The sequence below is a fragment of the Chinchilla lanigera genome, unplaced genomic scaffold (assembly GCF_000276665.1).
Source record: "Chinchilla lanigera isolate Chin_1 unplaced genomic scaffold, ChiLan1.0 scaffold00087, whole genome shotgun sequence".
Taxonomy (NCBI): Eukaryota; Metazoa; Chordata; class Mammalia; order Rodentia; family Chinchillidae; genus Chinchilla; species Chinchilla lanigera.
The window spans coordinates 9,340,589-9,357,611 of NW_004955488.1; the positions used below are offsets into that span (position 1 = coordinate 9,340,589).

At 44.1% G+C, this 17,023-nt stretch overlaps 1 protein-coding gene across 1 annotated transcript in view; it reads right to left on the reverse strand.

Moving 5' to 3' along the window:
* The window catches only part of Cd109 (CD109 molecule), a gene marked incomplete at its 5' end in the record, with an annotated part of 96,948 nt that overhangs the window by 59,182 nt on the left and 20,743 nt on the right, over positions 1 to 17,023 (reverse strand). The window contains 8 exon segments of the mRNA XM_013504426.1: positions 1,868 to 2,020; positions 4,923 to 5,099; positions 6,676 to 6,738; positions 6,832 to 6,933; positions 8,596 to 8,820; positions 11,103 to 11,212; positions 12,833 to 12,974; positions 13,235 to 13,331. Coding sequence (XP_013359880.1) covers positions 1,868 to 2,020; positions 4,923 to 5,099; positions 6,676 to 6,738; positions 6,832 to 6,933; positions 8,596 to 8,820; positions 11,103 to 11,212; positions 12,833 to 12,974; positions 13,235 to 13,331 — 1,069 coding nt within the window.

Consider the following 17,023-nt stretch of genomic DNA (forward strand, 5'->3'; position numbering starts at 1 on the left):
AAAAAAAAAAAGAACCTGAAAGAATAAATAAAATCTGAAAGGTACAATAGGTACTGTGAAAGGGAAAGAAACTGCTCAAAGAGAAAGAACAACTAGGATGAGAGAAAGGAGAAAAGAAAGAAAGAAGGAATGGAAAAAAATATGTATGTATACACACAGGATAGCTGGGATAATTGTACTGCTGCTTTCTACTGCTCTATTGAAAGGAACACTCAATGCATAAATTTTTTTTTCTTTTTAATTTTTGTTTACCAATTTTGCATGCTTATATCTGGTAATCTGAACAACTAATTTGAAGACAACAAAATGTGATATAACAACCATTGTTGAATTCCTATCACCTTGTTTAATGAAATTCTGTATCATTTCTAATTTTTTATTATTCATTATTCTCTTTAAAATAAAAAAAAAAAACAAAGATAAGGTGGCTGAGGGATGCAAAGTAAAATAACACTGAGAGTCCATCTCACTCCAAAAAGAATGGCTATTATCAAGAAATCAACCAACAACAAATGCTGGAGAGGCTGTGGGGAAAAAGGAACCCTTCTCCACTGTTGGGAGTGTAGACTGGGGCAACCACTATGGAGGTAAGTGTGGAGATTCCTCAAAACACTAGGACTAGAGGTCTCATTTGACCCAGCTATTCTCCTTCTTGGTATCTTCTGGAAAGAATTAAAAAGCATCATAGTGGGCCAGGGATATAGCTCAGCAGCACAAGCACCTGCCTGGTAAATGCAAGGTCCTGAGTTTGATTCCTGGTACAAAAAAAAAGCATCATACCACAGCGATATATGTACACCTATGTTTATTCTCTTTAATGATTTGAACAATCTTCCGTTCTTACACCTGGTAATCTGAGTAACTTTGTTGACAATAACAATATGTAATATAACAACCACTGTTAATTCCTATCATTTTGTTCTGAAACCCTGTAGTTTTCTTTGTTGCTGTTGTTGGTGTTATTTGGTTTTTGGGGTTTTTGTTGTTGTTTTTTCTTTCGGTACCGTGAATAGAACTCACGACCTTGCACTTGCCAGGCATGCACTGTGCTGCTGAGCTAAACCCCCAGCCCCTCCCTGTATTGTTTTTATTGTTTTTGCTTTGTTTTGCTTTTGTCTATGTTGTTGGTATTTTGCTATTGTTCTTCTTCTTCTTTTTTTTTTTTTTTTTTGTCTTTTTGAGACAGGGTATCGCTACACAGTTCTGGCTGGCCTTGAGCTTATGTTGTAGCCCAGGCTGGTCTCAAACTCACAACAATCCTCCTGCCTCAGCCTCCCAAGTGCTGGGATTACAGGCATGCACCACCATGCCCAGTTGTTCTTTTTTTATTATTCTCTCTAAAATAAAAAAAAAAATTTTAAAGATGTATCATGTACAGGTACAAATTCCTTATGATGAAAGTGATCATTATGTGTATCTAAAATATATTAATAAACTTAACTTTTAAAAAATGATTAAGTCCAAAAAATAAAATAAAATTTTAAAAAGTGATTAAGTCAAGCTAATTAATGTATGTCATCTCAAATGTTCACCTTTTTTGCATCAGAATATTTATAAATTACCCTTTTAGAGATTTTACATTATTATTCAGAATAAACTCAATGGTATAGAATTGCTCTGCAGAGATCAGTCCTGCTGTTTAACCCAAGGTGGTTTTTCTTCTGTGAGGCAGAAAAGCCACAACCTAACCACAGAAGCTTCTTTCCAAGACAGCACCTGTACACAGATTCCTTTTCATTTGGAGGCTTTCCTGATTAGGGGCTTATAAATGCACAGAAACTAGTGAGTTTCCTTTATACACTTAAACAAATGCAATCGCACTTCCCTCTTCTAACATTTATCTCTGTAATGAAAAAAACAAACTCACATTTTCCATTGTAATATCATTTGAGCGATGCATCAGATTCACACTTTTGTCAACGGCTGCAATCCCAACTATGGAGTCAGGCTGCGTTACAGAGATCCTCAGAGAGACTTTCTCCGAGGGCTCAGCCTTAGGTTTACTCCAAAAGAGCTTTATCTAGCAAAGGGAGAGAGTATGATCAGTTGACTTCATGTTTTAAAAGCAGTGTTTACATATCTTACCAACAGCAGATCAATAACTCAAAATCTAAGGAAGAGTACACATTTGCCCTGGCCCGGTGGTTATTCTGAAACCACTCACAGCCTCTCAAGGAAGGGGATAAAGTACCCGCACGCCCCAGCATCTGCAAGCCCTGGACTGCTTCCGGTGGGTGCTACAAACGTAAAGCACCCTGCACTTCCGGCTGTGTTCTTTCCTCTCCCCTCCCACCCCCAGCCCGGCCAGAGGGGGAGGGGATAATAATGTCCCACGTGCCTGGATAAAGAAGGCACAGTTGCCTCCACGTTGATTTGGGCTGAGGATGAAAGCGGCAGGGGCCAGAGGGCTCTCAGGATGACCTGGCTGGGAGGGGCGGGGGGGTCCGGGCTGTGTTCAGGAGGGAGTGGGCCCGCAATCTGAGCTCCCATGGTTCCTTTGTCACCAGACTCTTCCAAGCACGGCCCCAATAGTACATCATACAGACCGGCGCTCAACACCGCTGGAACCAAAGGTTTACCATGGGCCCTTCCCCTGGGTCTCTCATTCCCTCCAGCCCATCTTAACAGCACGCCCTCCTGAGACTGCACCGCCTGACCAAGGTGGATGGACACTGCCCTCAACCTGACCACGCCTGAAGCAGCTTCCTCCTTCCTAGCCCAATCTCCCTTCTCCCAGAGGATTTGCTTTAGGAAACTTTCAACTGCAGCGTCTTTCTCTGCTCCATTCAGACGTCAATCTTGCCCAGCCTCTTGCCTGCCAGTTCTACAACCCAGGAGCGCTTCGCTCAAGCACCCGGGAGCCATGCGCCGGATGTGCCATCACCCAGGAAGGAGCGTAGCATTTTTTCAGCCCCAACGGGAAGCAGAAGCCCGCACAGTTAGTTAGCAGGCACGGGATGCCCGGCACAGTGCGCTGCTTCCCCGTCACCCCCGCAGCGCTTGTGTATGATCCTAGCCCATGCTTTAAAGCTCTCCTGCCTTTTGTTTCAAAGGACTTAATTCACTCTTCTCTGTTGCACAGGCTTCAATAAAGCCTTCTCTCTTGCTTACCTTGTTCCACCTAATTTTTCTCTCAAGCACCTCCCAAGCCCCGGTATCTGGTCTGCGTTCATCACCTGCACCCTTCACGGACAGTGGGGAGCAGGACAGGGAGCAGCATGTGGGGGACACAGCCTTAGACCAAGCTGGTCTCGCTGCGTCTCTGCACCCGGAGGCTCCAACGCACGCCTCTGTGTGGAGGATTCCTAAACCTACAGCTGCTGCCCCTCCTATAGCTCATTCATTTATTCCAGAGTCCTTATCGGACACCAATAAAGGTTCACTAATTTTCTCTTGCTTAAACACATTGCGTTTCCATGTATGCAGTTTCTCTGTAAATGTCATAATTGGGATCCAAAAATATGAAGATATATCTTTACAAACAATTAAAACAATTTCTTATCCCCTATATCTAAGAAATTTCTTGAAAAGACACTAGAGATGCCCTCTGATTTTTCAATGTCGCTGATCTTATACACTGCTCCTCGACAGCCTGGTCTCAGTCTGAGAGATGTCGCCTTGCTGAAGCCCCCAGGACTCCTTTTTTAAAATTCACCTTCACCAGGTGATTTTATGATCACTACAAGTCCAAAACTACAAGCTCTGGAACTAACAAAATATAATATCCTCTTCTTTAAAAAAAAAAAACCTTTTCATAAAACAAAAAATAGAAGTTTCTATTATAGGGCCTGGGATACAGCTCAGTGGCATAGCACCTGCCTGGCAAGCACAAGGTTGTGAGTTTGATTCCCAGTACAAAAAAAAAAAAAAAAGGAAAAGAAGTTTATATTATAGTATTTGGAAAAAGTTAGGGTTAATAAGGGCTGGGGGCCAGCTCAGTGGCAGGGCACTGGCTGAGCATATACAAGGTCCTGGATCGGATCTCCAGCACTTTGAAAGAAAATAGGATTAAAAATTCTCAACAAAAGAAAGTGTAGCTAGCTGATACTACATCACATTTTAACAAACTAGTGTTATAGGGTTTAAAAATGAATACTAGAAGAACTATACTCCACAAATCACTATTTTAAAACAATGATTATGTTACCTAAGAGACCCTGAAAGGTCACAAATTTTAATGAATTCAGTGATTCACTCTGGTATACATCAGACAAGTCAGTAACATTCTTTCTGGCTGGAGGTCTAGGGCAGTCTCCTTCACAAGCTGGTTACTTAAGACTACGAGAAGCCCCGGTGTGTTTGGAGACCAGACTCCGTACAACTCCTCACACACAAGGCAACCAAGCTCACTGAAACTTGTCCCAGTTAGCTTCCAGCAGAAGAAACAGATACACTGTGCCAGCCCTGATCCCTCACATCCTCTCAGACCGGCTCCCTCCCTCCCACACCTGTCTGCTCACTCTCCGGCCGGGGTAACACCACACAAGTCCCAGCCTGGCTCTGCATCCCACACCAAACCAATACTGGCTAACGCTATGAAAAGTCCTGAAAGGGCTTCGTGGATTTGCATTAAATCTTAACACCATGAACCGTATCTTCCAGTTGAGACCCAAAGGTTCCAATAATTCTGCATGTGAAAATACATTTGCAGGAGCTGGGGATTTAGCTCAGCGGCACAGTGCCTGCCTGGCAAGCACAAGGTCGTGAGTTCGATTCCCAGTACTGGAAAAAAAAAAAAAAAGAAAAGAAAATACAATTGCAGCAACTAAATATGATGAGTTTTATCCTTTGTCCATAGCTCTAGAGGGGAATATAATAAATTTTCAAACAATTTGATTTAATGATCCTTTTGTAACAAAATACTACATTTCTTAGAATGCACTATTAAGTTTCCTTTTAAATATTATCACTTTAAATCTTACCTCATTTTTAAAAACGAGCTGAACAGGAATTTTTAGAACATCATTTATAATTTCTCCATCATTTTCAATATAATACACAATTATACAGGCCTTTGGAGCCCAAGAACTTTCTGGTGTTAATGAGAAGGTTGTCGAATTTTGTTTGCCTACAGCCACCAATTGTCCCCTGGATACCACCTGAAAAAAAATACTAGATGAGTTTAATTTCTTTTTTGCTAAAGCTAGTAAGATCTCCACTGAAGTTACATTTATCATATGTGTTTATTAGTACACATTTGCAGTACATAATGATTACATTCATTGTGGGGAGCTAGTGTGTGTACATAACACATTAATTCTTTGTATGTCCATCTCCACCTCATTTGTCATACTTTTAAGCATATACCCAGCTTCTTGACTTAAAGCAATTCAAAGCCTTTTTTTTATTTTTTTATTCTTATTTTTTTATTTTATTTTAAAGAGTAAAAGAAGGATAACATAATAATAGGGGGGGCTTACCAAATTACAGACAAAGTGGTAGGAAATTATCAAGGAGAGGGTTACTTTGGCTCATGGTTCAGTCTATGGTTGGCTGGCTCTAAATCGGAAAGGGCATGGTGGAAAGGCAGAGTGGAGCACAGCTGCCGATCCATGGCAGCCAGAAAGCAGAGGGAAGAACCAAGGACAAGGATCCACTCTGCCAGGTCACACCTCCCTCCAGTGATCACTTCCAACCAGCCCCCACCTTCTAAAACATGAGACTTCCGAGGGACATTTCAGACACTTGAGATTTAACCACCACATCCCCTCAAGTATTTATTGCTGCTTTGTGTTGGGAAGGGATCTGTGTTTGACTGGGAGGAATACAGGACTCCACTAAGGCAGCTGGATTAGCAAAATTACAAGGCCATGGTGACAATTATTTTTTCCTCATATTGTCTAATTTTCCACACAATGAAAGGATGTTGCTCATTTAATAGAAATTTAAATTTTAAGCATAATGCAAATGTAATTTGTCGGGGAACCACTACAAAGTGGCTCTGAGCAGGATTTAATATTAACCAATTGGCTTTCTGTGTTTACTTGTGAGTTGTCTGAAGCTTAGGCCCCTGGTCTAGAGATGGGCAGAGGTCTCATAGTAAGTGAACCTCTGTGAGTCCCTGGTCACCTGAGGATTGTGAAACTGTGATGCCTCAAAGGACAAGAAAAGGCCACAGCTGAGGACATCTGGCTCCAACCCCAATTAACTAAGAGGAGACTGCAGCTGCAGGCCCCACACTCCTACAATAAATGCCAACCTAAAGATAGGGTAGCTCTCCTGATTGACATAATTTACTACTTGGGAAAATTCTCCCAAGGTCCTGCCAGATTCCCACATTTTCTTGAGTATCCTCCTCCTTTGTCTGAAAACCTAATAAATACGGGCTGCCCAGAGAAGTCTTTGGCTAAACTCAGAGAATATCAAAGCTGTAAGAGAGGGAGACCCTCTTGAAGCCCAGAAATTTCCATTGTCTCATTTATTTAAGCCTTCGCCATCCACTCGCTTGGGAGATTGCGGGTCTGATCAGCCCACAATAACTAAGAGTTATTTAACCCGATGGGAATTACCTATTTTTAACTAGAAATGCAAATACAAGTAAAAAAAAAAAAGATATTTTATTGCAGTATAAGGACAGGCTAAAATCAAAAAAGTAAGTTTAACACAGACATAAGTTAGACATCACTTAAGATGATTCTGTAATAGACTGTAAATTTAAATTCTAGAAGAGATTACCATATAGCTAAATTCCTTCAGTTGCTTGTTGCCACTAACCACCAACTCAAAAGGGGATCCAACCTAAAAAAGCAACGAATCTTAATTAACATGCGCATATTAATTACACTGAGAGTGCCATCACATCGCAGTTATCAAGACAGCGGTAAGCGTTACCTTTATATTTTCATCTCTTGTCTTTAGCTGGATGTATGTCCTACTAGGGGATGTGAACATGCCGTGGACTTCCATGCTACCTTCACTATCAAGAAAAGAGGCCTGTGACAAAAGGAAGACAGCGATAAATTCCCAGCCTCGACTTTGAGGAAACCTTTCAGTAACCTGATGAGCAGTTACCGAAAGCCAAATTCACTTTTTTTCCCACGTTTACATTTGCCCAACCCTGGTTCTTCATCCTTTTATACCTTATCTTGTAAGGAATCTAGTTGTTTAAAAACATGAGACAAGGTCTTCACCATCATAACCTACAGGGAAAAAGCACCACCCCAGTGCACATCAGAAGCAAGGGCATTTTATCAAGAAACACTTGTAATCCCAGCACTCAGGAAGCTGAGACAGGAGGATCGCTGTGAGTTCAAGACCAGCCTGGGCTACAAGGTGAGCTCAAGGCCAGCCTGAACTGCATAGCGAGACCCTGTCTCAAAAAGACCAAAAAAAAAAAAGAAAGAAAGAAAGAAACACTTCAGGGGCTGGAGATTTAGCTCAGCAGCACAGCACCTGCCTGGCAAGCACAATTTCGTGAGTTCGAGTCACAGTACCAAAAGAAAAACAAAGGAAAAAAATAAACACTTCAGCAAAGAGGCTTCCCGTCTCTCTATGATAGGCAGCTCAGATAAAGGCGAGAAATCAAACCACCTCCACTGGATCCACCAAGATTCCGAGTGGAAACCAAGCTAGACGCAGCTGTGCAGCTGGCCGCAGCTGCGTAGTCCCATAGCTCAAAATGCTCAAGAGGCAGAGCAGGAGAATCACAAGCTCAACCCTGCCTGGGGAACTGAGCAGCACAGTTACACTGTCTCAAAATAAAACAGCAGAAAAGTTAAATAAAAAGGCTTAGGGGATGCAGCTTAGTGTCAGAGCACTTGCTTAGCATATCCAAGGCCCTGCACAAAAAAAAATAAATAAATCCGAGGCTACCCCTGTACACAGCATGCTTAGCCAGGCCCTGACTAGGGCAGGGCTGAATGTCCAAAGGACAGGGTGCATGAAAGGTTAAGCTTCTCAGATGAGCCACTCTAGGAAAGGCAGCTCAAAAGGGTGTAAAAAGATACCTAGTTCCTCTTGCCTCTCAGCTCCAGTCAGAATAAAATCGCCAATGACTGAGAAACTGTAGGAGACTGAGACTGACCTCCATTGTATATTAGTAGCTGTCTTACGCGCCTTTCCCTTTAAGTCAGGACTGCCTACCGTTGTCTAGCTACTCCCGCCTCAAGAACTAGGACTACCCACCGTTACCTAGTTACTCCCGCCTTTGTCGGGTTATTTGGTTATTCCCGCCTTAGAACTTGCGCGTTTCTCCGTGCCGTATATAAGCACAACACTTCCCGCTAATAAACGAGACTTGATCAGAGCACTGTCTTGTCTCCATTCTTCGTGTCTCTTGTCCCTTTATAATCCCCACTCCCCCTCTAGGGTTCACGTTGACTGTACCCACAGGCCGGGACAAGAAACCAACCTAGACGAGGGTTTCAGGAGCCTCTCTGCTCTGCCTTCACACTGCTGTATTTTATTGTGCTCTCCAGAACGAACGGACAAGGAAGCATTCCCACCACTGTCGTTAAATTCCTTCTAACGCTCTCTCCCATTTTTAAAAAATGAAAACACATCTGCACTTGCTCCACACGGAGCTCTGACAGGCTGAACGCCTGGCACAACTGCAAGGGTGGGGTGGCGGAACGCGACGTGAGTAACAGGCGGCACCTTCACTTGTAGCTGCCTGGTACTGTCCAGGATTGGGAACTCAATCTTAAAGACTCCATCCGGGGGGACAGTGTGATTTGTGACATGAGACACTGCCATTCCTTCGTTTTCACTGTTCCACCTGCTCCAGAGATTGGTCTTGTTTCTCTGTATCGCTGCTATGATGACATTATTCCTTCTTTCTTCCTCATTCAGTTGGCTGCCATCAGAACGGGTAACCTTCACCTGATTGCCAAAAGAGGGTGTTTTAAAAACAAGTAACAAGCAGTGGGTTTAAGCTCGGCTGAATCCAGTTTCCATCGCACTACTCCCGTGAAATCACCCTCAGCAATTCCCAGCAGCATTCTGATGTCCACCGTCAGTGGTCCTCGCCAGGGGGCCCCAGAGCCACAATCACCGCCTTCTTAATAGCGCAGCTTCCTCGCTTCCGTGGCCCATCATGACACCCTACACTCACACCTCCCCCCCGCACCTTCTCGGTGTCCTTTGTGGTTCTTCTTCACTCTCTTTGAATGTAGGAAACTGTCAAGGTCAAAGAAGCAGTTCTCCACTTTTCTCTCTTCCTTTTCTCTCTTGTCATTCCCATGACTTCGTTTATCTCTTTGCAATTATACCCCAGAGCCAAAATCTCCGTCCTTACCTCACTCTGGAGTGCAGACCCAATGCCTGCAACTGTGCAGGAAAAATTTCCATGGATGCCCAAGCACCTCAAAGTCTGCACACCTAACACTAAACAACCATCTGCCGCTCCCGTCTCTGGTAACCTCATAGTTCTACCTCTCTCTCTCTCTGTGAATTTTCCCTCCCTTTTCCTACACTACCCGTATATCTCACTCCCTCCTCTCCATGCACACAGCCATCACCTCAAGGCTGCCCGTGCCTCATGGCCCCGCGGCTGCTACCCTCCCTCTTGCGATCAATCTTTCCCAAACAGCATATTCCTCCCATGTTCACAAGGCTTCTGCGTTTCTCCCCGCACAGAGCATAAAGTTCAGACCCCTTTGTGGGGAGTTTAGGGTCCTCTACACCTCTCCAAGCTTCACCTCCGGATGGATCACTCCCCAGCACCAGCCCTCAGCGGCCACAACAACTGTCCGGTTACCGTCATCTTAGCAGAACCTGAGCTTGCCTACCCGAGCACTCGCTTCCGGTCCCAGCTCACTTTACTCCCCATCTCCTAACCCCACGCCCAAATATTTAAACCCTACCAATCTTCACACAAACACTTCAGAGCTTCCTCTTCTGTAGTAATCCCCCTCTCTATCCAAGAATCAACTCTCCCTCATTGAACTCCCATTGTTTGACTCTACTCATCAGGAAATGACTCTTGGCAGCCTGTGTAAATCAAGATCACCGAAGTAGAGAACGACTTAAAATTTCTCTTTGCACATTCCATAAGAAGTGGCCCCTTTCTTTCATTAAATCAAAGATCAGCCAGCTACAGCAAGTAAGCCTGCCAACCCAATGTTTTTGTAAATAAAGTTTTATTGGAACATAGCCATTTTCATTTATCTACACATTTGTCATGGCTACTTACACGCTACCATGACAAAGCGGGGTCATGGCAACAGAGAACATGGCCTCTAAAGATGGAAATGTTTACCATCTACTCCTTTGCAAAAAAAAACTGTTTTAAATACCTATAGAAATGAATTCATGACAGTTACAGTTCTGCAAATACTTTTTTATCCTCACCACCAAAACCATAACTCCTGGATCAAGACTCAGTCCTTCTCAGTCCATAAGCTCAGGCCTTCCACCTGGCCAAAATTCACCCAAGTACTAAATGTTAATCCAACATGCTTGAGGGGAAGAAAGTAGATGTGTTGATAATTTTTACCCTTACGTATTTGCTAAGACTAAAATTAGTCATAAAACCCAAATTTTAATTCAAAGTTTTGACCACCACCCAACTCCTTCAATTAACAAAAAATTCTGCGTACCAATCCACATCTAACAAATCGCTGTTTAAATAAATGTACACTAAAATATTTTTATTATCATTAGGAACAACGTTTGTAGGAAAACTGATAGACATCCAGAATCCCAAAAATGGCGCTGGCCAGGACACACACTTCTTTGTTCTTCTTCAGACCCCAAGATAAACTTTCTACTCCCTTTTCTGCATGCACCAACTAACTACAAATCCCTTTGAGATACGACACATAGCCTGCCCATATTAACTCTACCTCTAGTCCCGTCTACTAAAACCCACCCCCAGCTCCCTCTTCCAAGGGTCCTTGCAGTCTCCTGCAGCCTTCCCGTGCCAGCAATAAAGGTTGTTTTATCTGTCTCCGTCTCTTGCTCTATCTGGTGCCAAACCTAACAAAAACTAGACAAAGGTCACTTGAAAACAATTCTCTACACCTCACACCCCTAAAGACAAAAGGTAATCTATTTACTTTTTGACTTAAAATTTTTAGAAAAGCACTGAAAATACTATTTTCCATTTTGTCTTAGTAAGTGAACTGGGGCAATATGGACCAATAATAAATGCAATAACTTACAGTGGCTGTGAAGTTGAGAGTTGGCTTCAAGACGGCGGCATAATTGAAAAATTCAATGATGTAATCGTGTTGCTTGAAAAACACATTGGCGCTGGCATTTCTTGAGACGGCTATTTGGGGAATTGCACAATTTAGAATACAAAAGTAATGTTTCACCAAGATCTTCCGTACAGAAGAACATTCCATAGTTTACCTTTCAATGCATTACCTACGTGGGACTCTGAGCCTGAGCAAGCCATACGACTGTTTCTGGAGGAAGTCTAGCGAAAGCATTAGTGTAAGAGGAAATGAAAGCAGGACCTGTGTCCCTGTGGAAAGCTGCTAGGACAGCCCTAGATGCTCTGCTGAGATACGTCTTGGGGAATGATGGCATGATGGCTGGCCAAGTCAAAGTCGAGTTCCTGTGGTAATTAAGCTGTGCTAATCTTGTTCATGATTCCTCCCATGTCCCCGGTTGCTGCTTTTTGTTTGTGTCCCAATAAGAGGCTAAAGAAAACTGTAATAGAGGCTTCAGTCCTAGAGGCTGTGCTCCCCCACCCCATAACTTTGTCTCTCGTTTTTCTTTTCAGCCACCGCCCCTCGTTCTCAAGACCTGTCGCCTCATACAGAAACTAACTATACACTGACAACCTTCATCCAGCAAATCTCTCCAAGCCAGAGGGGTTTAAGGTCTCAGGCACATAAGCCTCGTTTCCGTAACGGCTTTGACACTAAGAGAACCACACATTTCTACTGCGTTCCCTGCAGCTCCTGTAGCACCACAACTGCCGGCTTCCCTCAGTGATGTTTGTTCCAGCACAGGAGAACAACTGACAGAATACCCTGTTGCTCTTTTAGTAGTTGGTTAAAGCTGCTGACACAGTAACGGAAAAGTCCAAATAATTAACTTTTGTTTTCTTATTATAAGAGAAAACTGGCTGGGCCTGGTGGTGCACGCCTGTGATCCCAGCATTCGGGAGGCTGAGGCAGGGGGATCCTTGTGAGAAAGTGAGCTCAAGGCCAACCTGAACTGCATAGTGAGACCCTGTCTCAAAAAGACAAAAAAAGAAAGAGAGAGAGAACACCAGCCAGGCATGGTGGCACACACTGGATAGGCTAAGGCAAGCAGATTCCAAGTATGAGGGCAGCCTGAACAACTTAGCAAGACCCAGGCTGAAAATACAAAGGTCTAGGCACATAGCTCAGTTCACTCTTTCAGTTCAATCATCAGTACTGAAAAAAAGGAGCAGATGAGACTTCAGACTACGTTAAGTGATTATATAAGAAAGAAGACAGCCAACGAAAACCTAGGCCTTTCTACGTGGTTTGTGGTGAGAAAAGAATAGAAACAGAAAAAAAGCCGGGCGTGGTGGCGGACGCCTGTAATCTCAGCACTCGGGAGGCTGAGGCAGGAGGATCCCTGAGAGTTCTAGGCCAACCTGGGCTACAAAGTGAGCTCAAGGCCAGCCTGAACTACATTGCAAGACCCTGTCTCAAAAAGATGAAAAAAAAGAATTACAAATAGCTATCATGTGTGATTGAAGTATAGGCTTTCATAGAAAATTCGTTGCACTTTTTTTAGGAAAACATCCTACAAATTAGAGGAATTAATATTCATGGCGATGTCAACATTAAATGGCATCTTTACAAAGGCAGCAAATGCCGCCAAACGAAAAGCACCAGCAGTAGCAGGAGAGATGGCAGGACGCAGCACACAAACAGCTTTACCTCTCACTGTAAGGTCTACAAACCTGTAAGTGATTCTGTCACTGTAGCTAGAATTTCTACTGGTCCCGGGGTGGACAGATCCATGTGCTCAGAATGCCCAACTGAAAAATCCATTACCTTTTTCATTTCTTCATCATTAAAAGAGAAGTTTGCAGATCCATTTATCTGTTTTGTTCAAAAGTTCAATTTTATTTTTCACTTCAGCAATTCAAATTCTAGAAGCAAAACTACCGTAAGTCCTAGTCCTATGACATCTCTGTCTCCATGTTAATCATTCTAAGTGGGTAAATTCTACCTCATCCAATTCCGCAAAACTCTTGATTTTCTTCCATTCAGTTTTTATCAATTCAGTACAAAACCTTACTCCTAAAAAAATACACTTGAATTTTCCCCATTGCAAGTTTAAAAGTATCTGCCAAAGTTACCTTAAATGTTTTTGTAATATTTTTCTTCTCTCCCCAAACTGATAGAGGTAAAAATGTAACTGTTACATCTCCTTTGACTGGCTTCCCGTATGTGTACCTGAAAAACAATGAACAATTTGAGGCTTTTAAAGTGTTGTTTTCATATTCAATTTGATATGATCAGAAGAAGACAATCAATGAAATATTACTTTCCATAGCAAGCACCAGCAATCTGAGATAAAGTAATTACACTAAAAACATAGTTCTGTGAGCCGGGCGCAGTGGTGCACGCCGGTAATCCCAGCACTCGGGAGGCTGAGGCAGGAGGATGGTTGCCAGTTCAAGACCAGCCTGGGCTACAAAGTGAGCTCAAGGCCAGCCTGAACTGCATAGCAAGAACCTGTCTCAAAAAGACAAAAAAAAAAAAATTTAAAAAAAAAATAGTCCTGCTACAAATTTCTAAAATAAGCACAGCAAGAAAGGTTCTTCATAAATGGTAATCCTTAAAACTCAGTTTCCAAAATGGGAAGGCTTGTAACTACAGCACCTGAAAATACACACTTCACCCAGGCTGTAACCGCCGAAAAGACTCAGGGGAAAATAAACCAGAAGTGACAGCATCTTATCTGAAGATTTTTTTAAAGATTTTGAAACTCTCTCATTCCTAGAGCTCTAGATTAGCCTGCGACTGCCGGCCCGTGACTCTCTGCAACTTTGGAACGTTTTAACGTCTCAGTTGAAACTGTAATCACTATGATTAATTGCTGCAAGTTCCCATCTGAGCCAGAGGGTTTATTAGACCTTAGATTCTGGAGCACCAAATATACTCCTGGCTGCCAAAAGCTGGGAGTTTTTGTAAGAAAATGTAATAGTAATTTTTTTTAAGCCACAACCTCAAACTTACCTTCTTGAGTCAAGTCTCACGCTCTGTTACTTTGGCAATCTGTGCTTTAATGTTATGCCCTCCCGTGATGAGAAAAGTCTCTTCAAGTAAAAGAAAGGCAATCCCTGGTAAATCATTTTACTGCCAGATAGTATTTTTAAAATGTGTTTCCTAGGTTCCTTCCACCTCTTTCATATTATGAAAATGTAGGTCAAACACAGAAGTCAATTTTGTATTCTGTAAAATGGAATTGTAAACTGCTATTTCTTGAATGCTTTCTTTTTTTTTTTTTTTTTTTTTTTTTTTTTTGAGAGCTGGTCTTGCTGTGTAGTTCGAGCTGGGCTTTTAACTCAATGTGTAGCCCCAGCTGTCCTCGAACTCGCAGTGATCCTCCTGCCTCAGCCTCCCGAGTGCTGGGATTACAGGCGTGCGCCACCACGCCCGGCTACCCATCCTTCCTGAGTGTTCCTCCGTGGCAGATGTAGCACTCCTTACTGGCCGCTACAGCTGCTGCCAGCTCCTACAGTTCCCCCAGCCAGCCCCCGTCCTCCGCTCATGACTCGTCCACTTCCAGCTGCCAGTCCTGTTCCGGACTCACCAGCTCCCAGCGCTCCCCCGGTTCAACTGAGACCATGCTGACCTGCCTGTCCACCCCAGCTACAGAGGCGAAGCAGTCATTGTGTTCAGCCACAGAGGCCCCCCTTTGCTTTACAGCTGGCCTGACACCCTTGTCCCCGTCAGATCGCCATCCAGTGCCCACTGAGGATGACTGTCAGCATCTCTGGACTTCAACACGGAAGCATCACCACACTTTGAATGAGGCAAAAAAAAAAAAAAAATTGATTAAAGGGAAAGGTGCTCCCATGGACTGTCAACCCTGATGGACGGTTTGCTACAGCCTTTCCCAAAAGTCACCCCGTCTGGGATCACAACACCCCCAGCAGGAGACAAAGCAATCCAGAGATAGCATCAAACCCTTCTCAAAGGCGTCAGAGGCAGGGGCAAAAAGCCCATCAACCTGTCAAAAGTTGCTGTTACCCAGAAGCCTGATGAAAGTCCGTCAGACTTTTATGAGACGCTCTGTGAAGCCCACAGGGGCTACACTCCTTTGGACCCCGGGGCCCCAGGAAATCTACAGATGGTAGATGCAGCCTTCATTGGCACAGTCTGGTAGACGACCATACCCTGTGGCCAAAGACCAGTGTGCAAGATGTAAGGGCTATGGACGGTGAAAGAATAAATGCTCACTCAGACTAAAAGGTAAGGATTCTCAAAGGCCCCAATCTGGATTAGACGACAATCCTTTCATCAGTCTGACGGGCTCAGACTAGGTCAGACCGGACTCCCTTCTTCAGCTGGGCCGCTGGGAGCTCACGGTCCACATCCATATTGGGAGCCAACCTATGAGTTTGCTGGTAGACAGTAGAACAGAACACTCTGTAGTTACCCAAGGTGTACTGCTCCTTTAAAAAAAAAAAAGGTTACCATCACCAGGGCAACTGGGACTCCTGCCTCTTGCCCCTTCTGCCAGGCGTGAACTTAGAGCCTGGGAGGATGTCAAAGCACACATGAGTTCCTTTACTTGCCAGAGTGTCCAGTCCCACTCCTGGGAAGAGACATCATATCTACCTTAGAGACCACCACCACCTTCTCTCCGGGACAGTCGGCTACTCTGTCCCTCCCTGCTCCACAACCACATTTCCTGCTTGCTGTCATGGTCCCCCAAGAAGAACAATGATTGACGGATACACACAGATAAAACTAACCCAGACATTCTCAAGACTCTCTTTCCCTGAGTTTGGGCTAAAGACTCCCCACCTGGGCCGGCCGTCAACTACCTGCCTCTGACTGTGAAACTCCATCCTGGGGCAACCCCCACCTGCACCAAACAGCACCCCATGCCATGAAAGATGACTAGAAATTCAACCACACATCCAGAGGCTTTAGAACTGTGGAACACCCATAGACTGTCCTTCACCCTGGAACGCACCTCTCCTGACTGTAAAGAAACCCAGCGGGAAATACCATTCGGTTCAGGATCTTTGAGCTGTCAGTGCTGCTGTAGCTGCCCTCCATCCTGAAAACTCAAACCCATATGCTCTCCTCAGTCTTCTGACACCCACAGCCTGCTGGTGCACCAGCCTGGACCTACGGATGCCTTCTTCTGCCTTCGACTGGCTCCTGTCAGCCAGCCCCTTTGCCTTTGAATGGGAAGACCCCAGTTCTGGACTCAAAAGTCAACTGACCTGGACTCGGCTTCCCCAGGAATTCTAAACCTCACCTTACCCTCTTTGGTTTTTTGGTTTTTTGTTTTGTTTTGTTTTGTTTTTCCGGTACCGGGAATCAAACTCACGACCTTGTACTTGCCAGACAGGCGCTGTGCTGCTGAGCTAAATTCCCAGCCCTCCCTTACCCTCTCTGGAGAAGCCCTCATGGGTGACCTCGGTAGTTTCCCCAGTACAGAATATCACTGCACCCTCCTCCAATATGTTGATGATCTTCTTCCAGTTAGTGACACCCAAGCTGCCTGCTGGGAAGGCACAAAAGCTCTGCTACAACATGTGAAAGTGGCTATGTTACGGTTTGTGTCTGTGTGTCCCCCCAAAGCCTCATGCAGTCATGGGGCAGGCCTTTAGAGTTTGATTGATTATGGGTGTGAGAGCTACACCCACCTTGGGGTAGAGAGTTTGCATATGTAAGGGAGAGGAAGAGGCTGCTTGGGGTCATTCCTCCCATGTGTGTGCTTGTTGCTTTTGCTGTGTTCTGCCACCATGAGCTGTAGCCCTCTGCCATGTGCCACTCTGCCTTGTAACCTGCCAAGTATGAACTGAAACCTCCACAAACTGTAAGCAAAATAAACATTTCCTTCCTTAATTTTGGGCATGAAGTATTTTGTCCCAGCAACAAGAGAAAAGTAACCAAGACAG